Source organism: Bos javanicus, chromosome 8, assembly GCF_032452875.1.
Source record: "Bos javanicus breed banteng chromosome 8, ARS-OSU_banteng_1.0, whole genome shotgun sequence".
NCBI classification, from domain to species: domain Eukaryota; kingdom Metazoa; phylum Chordata; class Mammalia; order Artiodactyla; family Bovidae; genus Bos; species Bos javanicus.
Genome location: NC_083875.1, coordinates 56,204,585 through 56,225,038, shown reverse-complemented (window position 1 = coordinate 56,225,038; position 20,454 = coordinate 56,204,585). Strand labels below are relative to the sequence as shown.

General features: G+C 39.0%; 1 protein-coding gene across 14 annotated transcripts in view; it reads right to left on the bottom strand.

Moving 5' to 3' along the window:
- The window catches only part of TLE4 (TLE family member 4, transcriptional corepressor), a 155,025-nt gene that overhangs the window by 59,124 nt on the left and 75,447 nt on the right, over positions 1-20,454 (bottom strand). For 7 of the 14 annotated variants that reach the window (XM_061425596.1, XM_061425603.1, XM_061425599.1 and 4 more), the window contains 2 exons: positions 15,462-15,666; positions 14,213-14,229 (listed from right to left, as the gene is read on the bottom strand). In XM_061425596.1, coding sequence (XP_061281580.1) covers positions 14,213-14,229; positions 15,462-15,666 — 222 coding nt within the window. The remainder of the gene's footprint in view (positions 1-14,212; positions 14,230-15,461; positions 15,667-20,454) is intronic. The other 7 variants (XM_061425600.1, XM_061425597.1, XM_061425593.1 and 4 more) reach the window with 1 other exon arrangement.

Here is a 20,454-nt window from a genome sequence, read left to right as displayed (position 1 = left end):
CAAGCCCTCCTGGCATCTCACCACTTTATTTGTTCCCATTTGTATCTAATGCTTTTGTCAACAGTTCAACAAAAGTCAAAGCAAACAACCCACTGCAAACACTGGGGGTAACAGCAACAAGCAGGAATTCTTCACAATTATCCAGCCCAGCTGCTCTGAGCTCCTCCGGGCTGCTTTCATTTACAACAATGTCAACAAAAGGCTGAAACCCAATAACTAGATGGGTCAATACGGCCACTGTATACCCTCTGGAGGAGGAAACGCTGCACTCCTCCTTCTCTGCTTCAGCAAACATGTAGAATAATGCAGTCAGATGGACAAGTGCTTGTCTAATCATTTGTTATGTGAATTATTCAACGACTTGCCCAGTAAACTACTGAACAGGGCTCTTTAAATATTTCTGTGGCACTTCCAGCTGTCCAACCATGGAAGCACATGAAAGGGACAGGAGCAGATGAAAACAGAAATCATGACCCGAGTTGGCTCCAAGTGATAATCTTTAATCTAAGAAAGCAGAGTCTTTACAACTAATCCTTTTAGGTCTAACCTTGCTGGGCACTGTCACTACAGATCCATACTTCCCTGTGGCCCAGACTGAGGGTGGGGCCCAGTGAAAAGCCATTCAGGGCAACCCATGACCCTGGTGCCTTTCACAAGCACTGTGAACAGGTACAATATACACTGATGATTTTTAATGAAGTATTTTAAAAGCCTCGCTAGGCCTGGAGAATCCCAGGGACGGGGGAGCCTGGTGGGCTGCCGTCTACGGGGTCGCACAGAGTTGGACACGACTGAAGTGAGTTAGCAGCAGGCATGTTCTGCATGTGTGTGGGCTCAGTTGTGTCTGGCTCTTTGCGATCCCATGGACTGTAGCCCACCACCACAAATTCTCTGTCCATGGAATTTTCCAGGTGAGAATACTGGAGTGGGTTGCCGTTTCCACCTACAAAGCGAAGTTTAAAAGTACCTTTTGTGAAGATGATATTTGACAATGTCAATTCTCTGGCCTAATTTTGAATAAAATGTCAATGTTTATTTAATAAAGAACTATTCTGAGATGTAACAGTTTCAAATCCTCACCTCTCTTTCTTTTCTCTTAAACATATGGCTTGTGAAATCACATACAAACCAAAGAGCTCGATAAGAGGGGACTAACCTAGGGTCTGGGCACTCATTCAGTTTTCTCTTAGGACCAAGAGGACATGTCCACCCACACCCTCTGCCTACCTCACTCTAAACCAAGAGCTGGGTATCAGGACCCTGAAATTTCCTGCCCAAAGGCCCACATACAAAGTCTTTTTCTTGGAGTCTCCAAGAAAAAGACTATTAGTGTGAGCACACCCAGACCAAAGGGGTGCCACTGGGGTGTAAGGAAGCTTTGACATGAGAGTTGGGGCATCAACAAAAAAATATGTGAAGGCCCACGTTGTCTGGCAATGAACTCCTATGGGAGCCTGAGAATTGTGAATTCAAACCTGGCCTTTCAGATGATTATGAAGATATATTTATTAACTGAATTTATAACTTTAAAATACTTAAACATACGATTTGAGGGACTCTATTTGTAATCTTTACCAGATCCCACAAAGGCTAAGGGTTGGCCTAACAGGAAAGTATCGTGTACAATTTTGGGAACCTCATCTTTTGAGATTGTCCCATCACCAAACATTCCACTGCAATACTGTGTGTGTATAAGAAAATGATGTGAGAAATTTTTCCCTTAAGTACCATTTGTTTTTATAGATTCATATATCCACAACAGTAATGAAAGTATGATTTTATTTCTATTAATACTTTAAAAACATATTAAGAATTAAAAAGTTAAAAATAGAATTCAAGGATTATTCCTAATTGCTGCACCAGTATATATGGTAATAATAAAATATCAGGATGCTGGAAATCTGTTCCCTTCTATATTATTTGTGTTCTCTTTCCTTTTCCAGCCTTCCACATCCAGATTACAAAATTACTGCTTTTAACACACTTAACATCTGTCAAACACAGATGAAGGAAACAGTAGAGATTCAAACTCATTCAAACTCATTTCCTCTCCTCACTATAGCCAGCTTACTCACTGCCATTTACTGCTGTAGAATGTTCATTTCTAACCAGGAATATCCAACAATTCTTAGTTTGGGACATAAAGAATTGTGCTTTCAAAAAAACAAATATTTGTCCAGGACATGAATTCTACTCCCTCCTAAAGGTCTTTCATATTTCCTGTAACTGTTGTATTTCAGAGGCTGCCTTCAACTAACAATTACAAAGTTGATAAACTTTTAAAAAAACTCTTGAAAGAGGAAAATTCCATCTGAAAGTAAAAGAGGCTATTTACTGGAGGCAGCAACAGAAAACTTTTTTTTTTTTTCCAATCAGAGAAACTACTTGAAAAGCAAATGAGTGGAATTCAAACATCCAGAAGTCTGATAATATTTTAGCTCTATGGCCCAATTGTTTCACTGATTCCTACAAAATGGTATCTGAATAAAAGTAAAAGGCACCATCAAGATGGGAAGCCTACAGAACTTTGCCACTGGCACTACCCTTGGTGTTTGCTAAAGGTTCCCTTTTTGCATGTATTTGCACACTAGCCCCGGCAGCTTCCTCAGAAGATTGCCTTTAGAAGCTAGTCCTCCCAACAGCACAGACTAGTTCTATATGTACATTTTAAGGGAATCTGGGACTAACTGGAAGCTCAAAGAAATGAAGAGGAACGATTCATTAATGCATCTTTTTCTACTCAGAAGGCAGCATATCCCAAGTTGCATACTTCAGCAGGAAAACATCTTGAGGGGCGGGACTATACCTAATTTTACTATGCAGCCCAATGACCCAATGCAGGCCTATTTGCCCTCTAGCTGCCAAACTGACACCTACTAGCTTACTTTAAATAATTTAGAAGGCACTGCTCAATTTTCAAGTTCATCTGTCAAGACCAAAAGGTTGCGAAATCAGAAACCATTAAAATAATAATCTTTGTTTAGCTGTCTAACAGGAAATCAGGAAAATCTCTCAGCTACAAAGGTACAGTTGTTCCTTTTTAATAGCCAAAGGAAAACATACAAATTGACAAGGAGTTCTTCCTACTTATATGCCCCTCAATATTAATGACCATCAAGCAAATCAAATGGACTAGCACGAAGCAGAGTTTTGTCTAAGACATTTATGAACAAAATTTCTCACTTCACATGTTATACATAACAGACCACAGCCAGCACGAGACACTTTATAGTAATAGTCTTCCTTCATCCCCAGGAAAGAGGGCTGACCCCTAAGGGAGAATGGAGACTGAGGAAAAAAGGGTAGGAGAAAAATAGGTAGAGAAGGAACTAAAAATGATGAGGGTGAGCAAAACAGTTTACAAGGGAGCATCTGCCACTGACAGGAGGAAGGGAATACACACAGTCTGTGGAGGGTGCGCAGTGCGGGCAAGAACTGAAGACACTCCCGTCAGGAGCGGGGGAGTAACTGCAACTCCAACAGTACCAAAGTACTGTTCCTCAATGTGCCTCTGTTTAGTCACAGTTTGCTCTCTTCTCCCAAGGACAGAACTGTCACCAGCTCAATTTAAAATTTCTCTAAATAAGGTCTGACTAGGTTACTATCAGATTTTATTATCAAAACAGATTCCAGCCTAAACGTCCGATTCAGGAGTCTCATTCTGACTAGTCCAATATGGTTTGGTTCTAATCCCTGCAGCAGGGACTGGGGCTGGTACAAGGATGTGGAATAAGTCAGAGACCTTTCAGGTCCAGATAGCTGTGGTATAAACAGAAGTGATTATTTCAATTTTCTCTACAGGTTATTTTTTCAGGGCAGTCCAATAAACCCAACAATGCCCAGATTTACTAGGACATTTTTTATTCATTTCCCTATATACCTGAAGGTATATAGCCCTGAGACTGCTGTGGGGCCAAACACCCGCACTGCTTCATGCAACACTAGGCTACATCTCCCTTCACTTGCCGCTCCACCATCCACTTCTGGGCCAGACCCTGGGGAATACTCCAGATTACCCCTCCACACATAGTGTCACAGGCACAAGCCCACATGGGCCAATCAGTGCCAAGAAAAGAACAAACTAAAAAAGATTAATTCACAGATGTTCATGCATTTCACATACACTGTGCCCCATGGTCCGTTGCTAGGGCAACAGGAGACCACCAGTGCGCGCTTTATTGGCTTTATGAAGTGCGTCTCAGGGACTACAGTCCGAGAAATGCTGCATAATAATACTGAGGCTTTTCTGAAGCCTTGTTTTCAGTGTTTATCCACATTTAACCTTCTGAGTATTATAAAGAGCATCGTTATGCACAGCCTTCAGCCCCGCCTACCACCACCTCAACTTTCTGTTTAGAAACATTAAAAAGTATCTCATGGGGGTCCATTCTGGGAAGATTCATGTTAAACTGCTCAATCAATTCCACCAGAAAGAAAAAAAAAAAGGCCTACACCCATTTAAAAGATCACTATATTAATGCAGTCGACCATATCAACCATTTCTGAACAGTAAAGCTACAAAACCAAAATACACACATGCCCCTTATTTTCTATGCATCAGGAGAAAGCTTTGCTTTTGAATATCAGGGGTCGGTTTTAACCAGATAAAACAGCTGAACCAGTGAGCCTGTACTGAAGTCTCTCCCTGACCTACAGAACTTTCTATAATGATGGTACTCTCCCATGGTGGCGCTGGCATGGCAGTTACAAGAGCCATACATGGCTGCCAAGGACTTGAAGTGTCACAGTGCAACTGAGGAACTAGATTTTTACATTTTATTTCATTTTAACTGATTTAAATTTAATAGCTTGCTGTGGCTAGTGGCTACCATATTGTACAGTGCAGTTTTATTGGCTTACCAGACAACTACGTAGGTTTGGAAAAGTTCATAAATACACTGTCTCTTCATGCTTTTAGTTTCTGCTTAATTCATAACACACAAACTACAAGTAAATGTACACAGAACAGTATTCAGGACTGTGGCTGCCTCTTGCTGTGTGGCTCCAAACAGCCTTCGGTACTCAGCCTCATCAGCCTGGCTCTTTGTCCCACAGGCCCCAGGGATGGAAGAGTGACTTCCCTCCTCCCCCACCCAGGGTGGGAGGTTAAAATCACAAATGTCACAAGTCTCAGAGCAGTAGCACAGATCAAGTGTTAATCTAAAGGGAAGGGGTGGGTGAGGGGGCAGAATACAGGCTGGCGGGGGCAAGGGAGGATCTGGAATGAAGAGGAGAAAAATAAAGCCAGTGAATAGATCAATAGAAGCAACAGCTTACATTCAGATTCACAGGAGAAAGAACACACCGAGACAATCATTTCCTGGGAAAAGCTCAGGCCTAATGAGAATTTACTCTGCGCCTTTATGTGACAACCAGCCCTTTTGTGGCACGGGCTTCGTGACTGACAGGAACCCAGGGCCCCTTAATAGGATTTCCATATTATTTCCAACACCTGCCCAGAAGTTATTTGTTTACATTGAAGGAGGCAAGACTCTCAAATCAGACATCTGCTTCTAGTTCAGGCATATCTTAGGAAACCATCTAGAAAGCAGCTTTGTTACCATGGTGACATTTTTATTTTTCCCCCTTTAGATGGCTCAAAACATTAGCATTTCCAATTTTATTTTGTTGTTCAAAAGGCCAAATGTCACTCAAGAAAACAGAAGTTTAAAGAAAGATAAATGAATTCTCGAAAATTTCTAAAATAATTAAAATGGCCATAAGGAAGAATAAATAAAAATGAGGTGTTGCTATATTGCCTACTGGCTTCTCTCACTGGGTGGCATCACTAACCTGTTAACCTCCTTTTGCCCTCCCCTTCTCTTAAATATGAACACTCAGCAACTTGAAAAGTATCGATTTGGGAGGGAAAAGAAAAAAATTCAAGAATCCTTAGGGTATGTATGATACAATTAAATAGGGAGTCCATTTTCATGAAAAAGAATTCCTCAAGCTCACCCTACAGTCATGGTGAGGGACAGGAAAGGGTAAGCTTGTCGTGAACATCAGTGGCTGATGAAGGGATGGAATATTAAACAGTGTGAGGGAAGAAAGGTAGACTGCTTGTGAGGAGACTTCATGCAAGTGTATGCTGCTGCTTTCCCCATTTCTAGTGAGCAAAACCAGAGGCATCACTGAACCTAGGGATGGGGGGAGGACGGGGCTTAGCCACCAATTACATCTAAACAATAAACTGGAATTACAACTATCACACATAAACAGGAATTAACATGACTACACTAGTTTTGTTTTGTGTGTGTGTGTGTGTGTGTTTGGCCATACCATGTGGGACCCAGGATCTTAGTTCCCTGACCAAGGATGGAATCTGTGTCCCCTAAAGTGGAAGCACAGAGTCCTAACCACTGGACCACCAGGGACTTCCCGAAAGTTCTATCAGCTGACACTTAAAATGCCTTTTTAAAGTTGTAAAATTTATTACACACAGAGATATTTGGACTAGTTCTGAATAAGGAATCTGAAAAACTCATATGATTTACTTTGTTCAGTTTTTAGATTCAAAGTAAAACAACTAAGTATTCAACTCTAAGATTTAGTTTTGATTTGCTAGACCTAAGCAGCATTTAGTTTTGAAATACGATTTCATTAGTTTCATCTAACAGCAAGTTTATTAAAAGAATCCAAAACTCTTGCAGCAGGTATTAGTCAGCCCTCAGCAAACTTCCTTTCCTCTTTCATGAAGCTCAAATCTTGTTCAACCATGTCCCAAGGCACCTGCCACGGTAATTATTAGATATGACTCCTCTTCACGTTCAAAATTAAAACCCTTGTTAGCGGCTGGCCCCCAGGTGCAGAGAATCTTTAACCCAGAAGATATGTGGAATACTTCAAAGCACCATAAAACAAAATATATAAGTTGGATAGAAGTAAGTGTTGCAGCAGAAATAACTCAAGAAATAGAGAAGTGAGGATATTGAGCATCCCTGTAGGTAATTTTATGATTTTTCCAGAGTGGGCTATGGTAAGTGTTACTATATATGAATGTAAAAAAGATGGTGAGGCATTCTTTTAAATAATTCTTTTGGAAGAATTATCTACATTTTGAGAAACAAATGCTTCTAAAATTCAAATGCCAGTTTAAACAAATAAATATTGAGCCCCCTTAAAATTTTAAAAAGATATGTTGATTAAAAACTTTATGACGTATTATTTTTGCAAGAGATGAAATGTAGTCTAATTAAGAAAATTAAGAGACATTAAACTTTAGGATGAAAATGTTTGTCTGGAAACTAAGAGGGTTGATTTATGGAGGAAAAGAATTAAAATGCCCTTGCCAAAAATCATCTGGGGAAGGCAGATCCCACAACCAGTCTGCCCCTGTTAATTAATATTTGTTCTGCCTCAGTGATTGGTAGAGGAGGGTGCAGCCAACACGGCTTCCCCAGTCTCACACTGATCCCTTCATGCTCACCACCTGAGGACCAGCTATGCCCTAAAGATATTTATTCATCTGTTCAACAAACAAACAATTACAACATATTTTCTGGAGTTAGGGCACCTGTTACATTTCACACATGTAAAATGCCTAGAAACAGGTATCAATTCAATATTGAACAAATTACTGCAACATAATCCCGTAGATAGTACTAAATTCCTGATTATTCTATGATAAGGTAATCCCAAACAGGAGTATAGTAGAAACAAATGTCTCCACAAAGAACTAAAAAAGCAAGCATAATGCTAAAACACTTACTTTTAAATTACCATATTATTTTGGAAAATTAAATCCTTGAAGGGTAAACTTTAGAACATTAAACTACTTCCCTGCCACTCAATACTCAAAATGAAATATAATTACCACTGTGCTTATTTGGCTTAATGGTATGGCCAACTGGTAGAAGTCCAGTTGAGTTACTGGAGAAGGCAATGGCAGCCACTCCAGTACTCTCACCTGGAAAATCCCTTGGACGGAGGAGCCTGGTGGGCTGCAGTCCATGGGGTCGCTAAGAGTCAGGCACGACTGGGTGACTTTACTTTCACTTTTCACTTTCATGCACTGGAGAAGGAAATGGCAACCCACTCCAGTGTTCTTTCTTGCCTGTAGAATCCCAGGGAAGGGGGAGCCTGATGGGCTGCCGTCTATGGGATTGCACAGAGTCGGACACGACTGAAGCGCCTTAGCAGCAGCATGGCCAACTTTATTGTTGAAATACCTCCTATGGTATAAGATTTGTATTGCAAAATTCACTTCTGGAACAGGACTGAATAACCGAAGAAAACAGTTACATTTCAAACTCTTGGAAAAATGCCTAGAGTAGTAAGTAACTGCTTTGAAATCCAGAGAAGTTAAGTGACTTGCCCATTGACACACAGCTGACCTAGAGAGATCCTAATTCTACCAGTTGGCCAGAAAGTTTGTTTGGGTTTTTCCATGTTACAGAAAAGCCCAAATGAACTTTTTGGCCAACCCAATAATACAATTTCCTTCCTACTCATCCTTGATTTGTCCTCCCACTCAGTTTCACAAAGAAGGTAAGACTCTTGCCCTTAAAGAGCTGAAAATTTAGTGGGAGAAACCCACGCTCTGTTGGAGCACAGGGCATCTAGGACACTACCCACTTGAAAATATATTTTTAAAAGTGTATCTTAAGCAATTACATGTATGTTTGGAAAATGGAGTTGGATTGCAAATACATGATAGTCTGTGTCTGAAAGTAAAAGCATACAAATAGGATCTTATCTATTTTATTGATCATCAGTATACATTTCTAAAAATGTTACTGCCTTGATCATTAATAAACTTCATTGAACATACATGCAAACCTAGATGTCATTCTTCTACCTATTCCCTCATCATAAGAAAGACTCTTCTTGGTGCAATGCAGCAGAAAGTCTTCGTGACACCATTGGGAAGTACACAGAGACATTCAGAATATGGGCCACCCTATAGGAAGGCTGGCCCAGGTTCTTCAACAAGTTAGTGGCACAAAAAATTTTAAAAGGAGGGAAACTCTTGCAAACCAATTATTTGAAATAATCATAGAAATCTGTTTGTAGGCTAGATATTAGAAGCTAGAAGCTATCAAGGAATTATCAAGTGATCGAGGGCATTATGGTGACCAAAAAAATGTCCATTCTTTAGAGAAAGTGTTCATTTTAAGTACTGGAGTACACAAGGGTAAAATGCATGCTGGAATCGCCTCCTTTGAGGATAGCTATGGCTATGTAAACTTGGGCAAGGCCTCAATACCTCCAAACCTTTAATCATATACAAAATAACAAACAAAGCTTTCCTCACCAACTACCTTCACGATGAAATCTGAACTATGAGCTATGCATGCTCAGAGATCAGTGGGGTTGACTGTATAAGTAGGGTTTCACATACTTTTTCAATAGGTTAGAGTGGACAGAGACCAAGTTACAGCCCTTAATGACACACCCTTTCTTAGATTACTGATGTCTAAGGGGACAGCAGGAGATAACGCAAGCCCCGCTACAGTTTAGTTTGTTGGTGGTGTTTGTTTTTTAATTATATCCTCTCTTTATAGTATTTTATGGATTTCAACTTTAGGCCTTTGTCTTCTAAAGTCTATAGGCAATTCCACCAAGCTTTCTCAGGAAGGATAAGATTACACAGGTGCATGGGGGAAGGGAAGTGAGTGTTAAAACCCCAACTGCCTGGGTTATCTACATTTTGAGAAACAAATGCTTCTAAAATTCAAATTCCAGTTTAAACAAATAAATATTGAGCCCCCTTAAAATTTAAAGAAGATTATGTTGAACAAAAACTTTATGATGTAATATTTTTGCAAGAGATGAAATGCATTCTAATTAAGAAAATTAAGAGACATTAAACTTCAGGCCTCTTCCTACTGGCCCACCCTTCCTCCTCAAGTGGCTTCTTCTCTGTTTTCTCCCACAAAGGACATGCCAAGTGGTTAAACATAGTAAAGGCACTCTTTTCTGATGGATATTTCTTTGCAACAGTAAAAAGAGACAGAAGGGAATAAAAACCAAGTTACACAGGTCACACAAGACCCTGGAACAGAACCTTTCACCGTTAAATTTTAATGCATAAAGTGAACCAGCCAACAGAAGTAACCATTCTGTTAATTCAAGCTCAAAACCCACTTTCACCTGTAACACTCAACTAATGAGGCTAAAGGGCTTTCTTGGCCTGAATCGTACACTTCAATTTGAACAAAAGAGCCTTAGTCTAATTGTCCATTGATAAACCTTTACTGACAATAGAGAATAACCAGAGATAAGAAGGAAAAAAAAAAAAAACAAAGTATGACGCTGGAGTCATCTACACAGAATAAATACCAAAATCTAGCGAAGACAGGAAAAAGAGGCATTGCCATAGATACAACTAATATGCAGATCATTATGAAGACCCTTAAACAAAAACAAGGAATCCATTCAGGAGCAGGTAACATAGCAAACAGACCCACAGAAAAACATTTCACTTGAAAAATATCTTTATGTAAAAATTTTTTTTAAGTGCACTATTCATACTTACTATACCAGCAAAAATTACAAAAGCTATTAAGTTCAGGATTGGCGGATTGTGTGAAAATATACTCAAATATTGCATCTGGCATTTTTAAATGTTGCAGCACTTCTGGAGGTTCATTTGGCAATGTACAAAAATCACTAAAAACGATCATACTCTGATGATGCATATGGCACTTTGGGAAAGACAATCCAATGAAATAATGAAAGTAAAAACACCACCACTTCGAGGAAAACAATGTAATTATGCTATATTTTACAATCAAAAAACTGCAAATTCCTCATGGGCCTGACTTGAGGTTACTGCATGCTGGAGAAAAAAACAAGAATACATAATATACTTAAGAAGGACTTAGGAAGTAATAAGGCCAGCACAATAATACCAACTTGGGAGAGGCCATGGAGCTAATCAATAGTTGGTGATAGTGAATTTTGCCATTTATATTCAAGTTGGTCTTGATTTTGGTGGCTATTTTTTGCTAGGAGGTATAGGCCTTTGGGGTATAATAAAATTAATTTCTCAATTTCAGATTCCTACTAAATTTTAGGGAATCTGGGCTTCACAATTCTTAATCCTTACCCTCACATCAGTCAATGCGGTGGAAACAGTGATGTGAGGAACCTAATGATATCCTCTCATGAACTGAGACCTCCAGCAGCTAGGGAGCTCCTGGAAGCAGATGGGAATGTCTGCTCTGTCACCACTGTGGGGACACCAACTTCTGCCCCTCAGCACACAGGAGGGAGGGGCGGAGGAAGATTTTATCACCTCAGAAAATATTTCATTGGTTTCACATGGATCTTTTCAAGATAAACTCCAGAAGATGCTGAAAAAGCTCCCACTCAGGAAGGAGAAGTAGGAACTTCTTTTGTGCTTTCTACCCTTCCAACTAAGAGCGTGAGTGGACCATGGTTTGTATTTCCTGCCATGTTCAGCCTCTAAATCCAGGGCTTACAATGGGCACATGAACGTGGGTACTGGATGGCCAAGTGACAAGCAGGTGCCTTGGATCCTTCCTATTAAAGCCCCAGAATACACACCATTCTGTTTCTCCTCACCAAATAAAATGATCCTTGGGTTCCTACAGTGCTTTCTCTTTTAGGTTCATATTTACATTCTCCATCCTTGTTGAGAAACGTCAGGTTCAAGTCTGCAAACAACAGGCTTATGAATGAACTTGGCTACTGGAGCTATAGAAAACAAGATCAATAAAGCCAACAGTACTTGGTTTAGTAGCCACAGAACCTTCAAGAAGAGAAAAGGAAGAAAAAAAGACCAACACTTTAACAAGGGAATTTCTTTCGTTTTTACTTGCCACCTAAAGGTAAAGCACCTTAATTACCTTAATCTTTAGAGTAAGTTTAAATTTATATTTTATAAGCTATTCTGAAATCTGTCCTGTTTAATAATCTGTAACATCAAGAAAACATTTTAAAGTGTCTCTCACAATTAAACCCATCCACAACCTCATATAAATCAAAATTTTGCTACCATATCAAAATGTTACACTGGGACTATATAACATTGCCCACATCCTCATTACATGCAACACTAATTACTACCAGCAGATTCAGAATTTTCTGCACATTAGAGGCTTTTAGAGAGCTATAAAAAATTTCAGGCACCATTAATTTAAATTTGTATTGAAATTTCCTTTTGACAGATGGCCAAAAATTACTTATTATTTAGAGTACCAGAGCAGCCTGTTTGCACATTAGAAGAGGAAAGGGAAAAATTAAAAGCAAGAAGGAAATTTATGTCACGTTCATTACCTGTTAAATGTTAAGGAGCATTATCCTGCATGAATAAATTATTTCATACAAGCCTGACTCCAGCTGCAGGCAACTGGCATGCTCCGGCTGATAAAAACCATCTCCAGTCACACAGCAGACAATCATAAAAAGCCCCTCTTAACCAGGAACCACTTATGGGAGGATGAGGACGATCGATGGAACAAGCAACTAACAGCTTTTCTGAGTGTCACAGAACACATTTATAAAAATTAGTGAACTATTTCACCTAGCAAAGCCACAGGACAGCTCCAAACCTGACACAGTGCAACTTCAATTCAAAAACGGTACCCAACAAAAATATCTATTTATAGCTACCATTCCACAATAAATCAAGGCAAAATCATCCGCCTCTATTTCCTTTTGCTTCTCCCCTGGTTTCCAAGCTACACAGATACTTACTCCCAGACTCATCTTGAATGATTATATACGATTTCAAAATATACCCTACTCTGGCGTGAGGAACTATAAAATGAAACTGACGCAAAAGTGTGCACTGGAGTATAAATATTTTCAGTCTTCTGGGAGTGGGGAATGAGAGGAGGCTTCTGTTTAGCTCACTGGCCTGCCTGTGAAGGTATGTATTTATCATACGAAGGCAGGGAATGGTTATGTCACTGGCCTCAGAATAACTAGGCTGGCTTCCCAAGGGCTGCTACCAGCAAATCCTGGTCAATGCCATTTACGTACTACTTCCTAAGTACATATGTGCGGAGAACTTACTACACTCTGATTAAGAAAGCTTTTGAGTTTAGGTATTGATGCTCATACTAACAACAAAGTACACAACTGTAAATGCAAAATTAAATAATTCAAAGTGTGCAGTTCCTATTTGTCAATGTTGACATTTCTATGGGTATGCAGATATCCTTCCAAATTACAAAGATTTTTGAAGGGTAAAATAGATATATTTTATTTTCTATCATTTAATGGCTTCGGGGAAAAACTCTACTTCCTCTTTATTATTAAAAAAAAAATAAGGAATAAAGAAGCATTCAAAGTGATAGCACAGGTGGTTTCAAGGGAAGATTTTAGTTTCTGTATGCATAACTTCATTAAAAGCTCCAAGAGATGTAACTGCATATGCTCTAAAACATTCAACTACTGTAAAATACAACGAATTGACAGCATCTGTGCTTGAAAACTTCCTTTGCTTTCTATACAAAATATAAATGGCATGTATAACACAATTATCCACAATACAGCAGCATATTTACATTGTGCATGATCCAAAAGTTATCAAGCAATTTCATACTTTACTCATTTCCTGCCACAGTTGCCTGTTTTTCTTGTTTCCTTACTATATAAATTCAGGTATCCTTAGCACACCTCATTATGGTATTACACAAGCACATCCAAATCATTAGGCCCTAGAATACTTTTCCTCTTTCCCTATAACTTCTCTATAAAGACACAGAGGAGGCAGGTAAGACAGATGTAAAACCCAAGGAGAATAACTTGCTATACTAGAAACCAAGATGTCATTAAACTAAGAAACAAAACAAACAAAAAACAATTCATTCTGGTGAAGAAAAATGCTCTTAAACGTTTTAATAAAGAGTTTTGTAGGCTGGAACTGTTTCCCAAAATGTGTATTTCCTTATAAATAGATTTTTTCCCCATCATTACCTATCTTACAGCCAAAGCTTAACTCAAGAAAAGCAGTTATTCTTTTTCACATGGCAAAGACATAATAAAAAGAGCAACACAAGCCAGATCTTATAATTCAATCTTGGTCTATAAATCTTGATTCTGATAGAGAAATAGGACCAATTTTTTCAAAAATCTCAAATGCACAACTGAAAGAATCTAAAAATGCAGTTCACCACTATTTGGTGAAGCCCATCAAATCATCTTGGTAAACCTCAAAGAATCCACTACTAGGTTTATTCAAATTGTTTATAGCCTGATGGCAAGTCATTCCTTCATCTGTAACTTTGAGTCCTACCTTGATGGAGTCTCTGTCTATAGGCAAAACAGCAGCAACAAGGGCAGGTCAAGAGGGGAGAAGAAGGCAAAAAAGAAAAGTACCAGTTAGTTTACATAAAATCACACACTTGTCAAATTTGATCTCTACTAAATAATAAATAACACAGATGTCAACTTTTCTGTAAAGTTAATTAATTAAAATTAATTACTACTTGACCAGATCCACAGAGCACCAAGCTACCTTTGACATAATTTCAGAAACCAAAGCTGGATATTCTTGTTATTTATACTCCTTATTGACTTTTCCATTTAAGTGTTTACAGACACGCCTCAGCACTAAGATAACTATATGACAAACAGTACAGAGTTTCTAACATCAGAGAAGGGACATTTATGTTTATGTGATAAAAATCATTTACCCAAGATTATAATTCATGGTAATGGCACTGAAACAAGAAGAGATATGGGGTTTTAATTATAACCACACCCTTCCGACCAAGAACCACCCATTGTAGGACTAAGTAAATTCCCACAAAGGAATGCTGGGAGAGACTTTCATTTGCTTTTGTGTCATTAAATAATAAAAGCTATTAATAAGCACCATACAAACATATAGTTAGATCACAATGTGTCTGCATTATCATCTATTTCAGTGGAGGGAAGAAACAAAACTAGAAAGAACACAACTTAAAATCATTTACATAAACAACCGTGTTGTTCTTATACACAGAAATGAGTTAATTTCATGCTTCTAAAGAGACTGGGTGAGAGAGGTAGTTAAACCAACTTCTCAATTACTAAGACTACCTAAATTATTTTCTTACCTGCAAGATTTTCACTGCATTATACAGACTGACCTGATTTAAAAATAATAATTAGGTCTGTCAAATTATGAAGTGAGCCTTTATCAGTAAAACCTTTCCCAAAATGGATTCGGTCAAAATTAGCTAATAATGCCACTCACAATTTCAAACACAGAGCACTGTGGCACTTCATTACTGATTTAGACTTGGGGATGCAGCAAAGGATCAGAGGCAATAACCAGGAAATGTGTCCCCCTATACCTTTGGGGAGCGTATTAACTCTTGCCAGTCAATAGGGGACCACTGTGCAAAGACTGCTTCTGATCATTAATTTACCTTCCAGGGGAAATCCTTTGTTTAGCCACAGGTAAAATGAAATCCAGAAACAGGCAAACAAGGACATCCAGACTGACCCTCAGCAGCAGACAGGTGATACCAGACAGACATTCTGAGAAAATCACTCACCTCTTTGGTGATCACTGTCATGGTGCTTCTTCTCATCTTTAATTGGAAGGTGGGACTGGCCTCCCAGGGCACTGGAGAGGGCCAGAAGGCCGGCACTGCTACCAATGGGCGGAATGGCAGGAGGCTGAAGCCCCGAAGGGTGTGGGGTCAGAGGCACTGGCAGACCATGTCCATGTGACAGATGCTGGGCCTGGAGTTGCTGCTGCTGTGAGAAACGAGACAAAGATATTGAACTTGTTCCTTGTATCTGAGTCACCCCTCAACAACAAAAGGAGAGGAAAGTGGTGCAAAAAGACCCTGGAAAGCCCAGCACCCATGAAAGAAAAGATTTATCCTTTATAAATACATATAAAGGGTCAGACATCCCATATATATATTTTTTTTTAAGGGAGGGAGATGAATAATAGAGAAACGCTATATTTTTTACTTGGATTTGTTGGTTTTGCAATGCACTGTAAATAATCTAATTTTTAAATAATGAAATTATCTAGGTTACTTTTAATAGCTGAAATTAGACTTCTTCAACAAAGCGTCTGTATTTTGGTCTCCAAAAACATAGAGCCTCACTATAATACATCTCTAATCAAAACATATATGTGACTAACTGTTAAAGCAGTTATGCTGAAGGAAAAAAAGCTGAAAATTGAGAAAATTAGTGTTAAACAGTTCTCCCAGAACCGCTGCACAGCATGCGGCCAGAGTTAATTTGAAAGAGAAAACCTGAATTAACAACCCAGAAAAGGAAACTGGTTGCAGCCACCGTTTTAAGCCCTTTAAGTGTCCTCAGCGGTACTTGAGCAAATTACTAAAGAAAATCTAATGTAGCAAGGCTTGGGTCCTCCTGTAGGCTTGCTCAATAATGCTGAAATAATTGGGCACTCTGCGCACGTTTAGTGATGCTCGAATGAAAAGCTAGAGGCCTGCCCTTGTACTCTTCTCCAGCGGCCGCCTCTGTGTTGTGACAGGTTTATCTGAGTGGGACTGTGATGCATGCACCAGTAACTGTGCTGACAAGAGTTTAAAGTCATTTTTACCAGCACACACTGGCAACACATGGAGAAAGCCCTCAAGAGGCTGGAAAGGGAGTGCTTGACCTCCGCCGAAGCAAAGCAAGGATTCGGGAACCTCAGTGGGTAGCCCTCCCTGCCTCTTCCAAGGGGGAGGAGCGGGGCTCGGTTAAGTTAAGCATGTCCCTCAACAGGAGTCCCGTCAGCCAAGACTCTGCTTAACAACGTTCTGTCAGAACATGTGTTGAGAAACTCTTAGACTAACTTCTGTAGTGATTACATTTTAATTAATACCTTGAGAATCACTTTTCAGGCCTATCCTATAATACCTAAACAGTCTTCTCTATAATTTTCTTTCCAAGCAGGACTGCATAAAATAGCTTTCTCAAAAATGTGTGGGGTGGCACCTTCTGCTTCCCTTCACTGGTAAGGATGATCTTAAAAGTACTTCAGCAGTTGTGACCAAAAAATATGAGCACAAAATATTTTCTAAACATATGGAAAAAAGGTCTATGAAGAAACAAGGCCTTTAGGTAAACATATGGCAAATTTATTTCAAAACCTTGTTCTATTGAAATAGCCAGAAAATTGCTCCAATTCACTTTCTTCTCTAAATCTTCTAATACTTCCTTGTGTGCACAGGATGGGCACGTAGCCACTTTCTGTCTCAGATGAAGAGTCCAGTCAGCAAGCATTTATTAAGAGCCTGCATATTGCCTAGAGAATCCCATGGACTAAGGAGCCTGGTGGGCTACAGTCCATGGGCTCACAAAGACTCGGACACGACTGAGTGACTAACACTTTCACTTTATGTCCTCTTACCACCTTTCCTAGGCTCTAAGCTTTGTGAGAATCCGCATCTGACACACAGCCTAGCTAACTGCAGACACTGAGAGGTTCACACAGTATCTGAGCAATTAAAAATGTTTATTTCATTATAAAACATTAAAAACAAACAAATCCTAAGCTAAAAGCAATGTCTCAGTTGCCCAAGTGTTTCACTTTTCTTTTTGTCTCAAAGGACCAAAAATAAGCACTTCATTTTCCCATTCAACCAGAACTTTCCAAAAGTGAAAAATATATACCCCTAGTCTGCAGCACATGCGATTCACAGTGAAGGCTCACCTGTGCTCTATTCTATCTCATAATAGCTCTAACACTGGTGGTCTGCTCTTCTCCACCGTGCCTGTCTTAGGAGAGAGGGGATCCCTTTTGCCTTCCAAGGCTCAGACTCCTCGCCTTCACCTGCCATCTCTTTTCTTCCCTCTCCCTTTGCTGCTCCATTGATTCTCCAACTCTCTGTTGCTGGTTCTGTCACTGATCTTGTTCTGCTGCTTGCAAGCATCATCTCTAGCATTTTAACACCTATCTAACACTAAAAGATCTTGAAGTAGCACTTTTTCAGGAGGGGAAAAAACACTATATTTTAATCACTTTTTGTGTTCTCCACTGCCCCTAACAAAATATCTTCCATGTAACTGGCAGTGAATAAATGTTTATTAAATTTAAATAACCTTCCTTTACTCTCTTCAGCTAGGTCTGTAAGTATATATCCTTGTCTGTGCAGAGCCAAACATCTTTAAAAACTAGTGTCAACAACCCCCTCCTGTATACACACACACACCCCTTACTGCTTAATTCCCCATAATCTGGATTTCAGGCCCATCAATCTGAAAAACTGATGACCATTCAGATAGCAATTTTTCAAGGTTTCACAGTGGCTTTTCTCTCTGACATATCTACAGCCAGAGCCAGTATATCCTCCTCATGAGACTCTCCCCTACCTGCTTTGGAAACCCAAAGTGATCACTCAGTCTCTCTTTGTTACCTCTCTGAATGCTGTGAAATTTCCTTCTAGACTTCTCCTTCTGTTCACTATAGAGTCCCAAGCCTTTTGCTGCATTCCTATGCTCCAGTACCCCGGTGTAACTCCTCCCCATACAATTCTACTTGGCAGTCCAGCATTACCTGAAAAACTTTAACAAAACCTATCCCCTAAGTAACTTTCGCTGCCTCAAGTTACCAGTCACCATTCATTTGTTTTCCTTTTGTGTTTCTATATCCATCATCCTGGAATCCTGTCAATTCTCAGTCCCACCATATCAGTTAGACCCTCAGCACCCCATACTTTGATTAGTACAAATCTGCACTAGCTCATTTCGACTGCAGTGAACCCACAATGCATCATCACTGCCAATACTTTTTTCTCAATCCATGGCCGCTCCTGTCTCTTAGAACCACCTCTTCATTACTTATCAAAGTTGTACTCAGCTATCCTGCTCAGCTCATGTTTCACCGGTTCTGCAAAGGCCTCTCCAAACACACCTTGCGTCTACTATCTCATAGGACTCCCTCTATCATTCACTGGCACAGGCTGCCTCATAAAGGTACTGTTACTCATCTGCTTATGGAGAAGACGACCTTGACTTGTCAACAAGATTGTGACCTTCCAGGGAGAAGACAGAAGCCTCAGGACTCTGTACCCTGGCACCTGGCTCACCACTATTTAGTCATATGGCTGCATATTTAAAGTTTTGGGTAAATTAATTTTCAACTAAATATAGAGTTACTATATATCCTCTACGCAACTTCTACTAATGCAAAAACGTCTTACATACCTGTAGACTTTATCAAAACCAAAAATAAAAAAAAATTACATACCCAGAGAACTTATCAAAACTAAAAAATTAACATTGGACATTACTATTAATCTAACACAGAATTCATTCTGATTTCTCTAGCTTTCCATTAATGTCATTTTTCTGTTCCAGAACGCCACACTGCCCTGAAGTTTTAATTTTTCACTTGTTTTTATAACAAAATTATAAAGTCCTTTCAAAGATTTTATGAATGACAACATCCAGATTATAATCGTAATGTTGAATAGATTATGCCTTGAATTTAGGAGAGAAAAAAATGAGAGGGGGCTACCCATAAACCCATTTTGTAAGTCATCCATTATACATACAAAATTTTAAACAAGAACACTCAGGGCATCCTATAGAAAGGAGCTATTTTTAGCAAGTGTTTAAAATATAAAACTATAAAATAAAAATGAGGTTAAATTACCAAAAGATGGATGATAAAAATGTAAGACAGATATACTGAAATACTTGAGTAGGTTTTTAAATGTTTACATCAATAAAAGAAATCACTTTCTATATTCAGTGGTCATTTTTAAGCTTCTTTGTAAGTCTCTCCCTAGAAACTAGCCTAGCAGTAGAGTGACAGGTATAATTGATAATGATTCCCAGTTAGTCAATAAAACCAATGTATTAGTGACCATCTTTAAATAAAAACACCACTCTAATCACAAAGCAACAGGGTAAAAAAAAAAATGTTTATAAGGAAAAAATAAAAAACAAACAAAAAAAGAGCAGGGAATACACTATAGTGCCACTTGAACATTAAAATAATATATACTCTATGTAACCATAACTGAAAAACACTGACAAAGATATACATATTGGAAAAATTCTTCTGGCTGTGCCTCCTTGGCCGTCACTATCTTGGGTGCCTTATTTAAAAAAGAAAACACTCTCTTATCTCAAACCACAACACAAAATAAAAATCTTTTTTTTTTCTTTTCCCTTGATAGGCCATTCAAGAGAATAAACACTAAAATGGAGTGAACGTTAAGCTTAAGCAAATAAGTACTCCATCAGGATAATTAATTTAATTGTGAAAAAGAGCCAGTAATTATTTCTGAAAATATATAGCAATGAGGTAGTAGATACAGCCTCAATTCTGTTAACAGTTTTTACTGAAGTTTCTGAAACAAAGAATTATCTCCTCACATATTCAAGTTTGGAATGAGGGCAAAAAAAGAACTACTAACGGATCAAGTTCAGAGGAAATGTCTTTCTGCCAGCAAAAAAAGAAATTCTTTTTAACCAAATGTCCCCAATTCCTTGACCAATCCCTGAGCAAGAGCAGTGTGAGCGTAGAGGTTCAGTCTACACAAATCCCTGCCAACTCTAGACAAC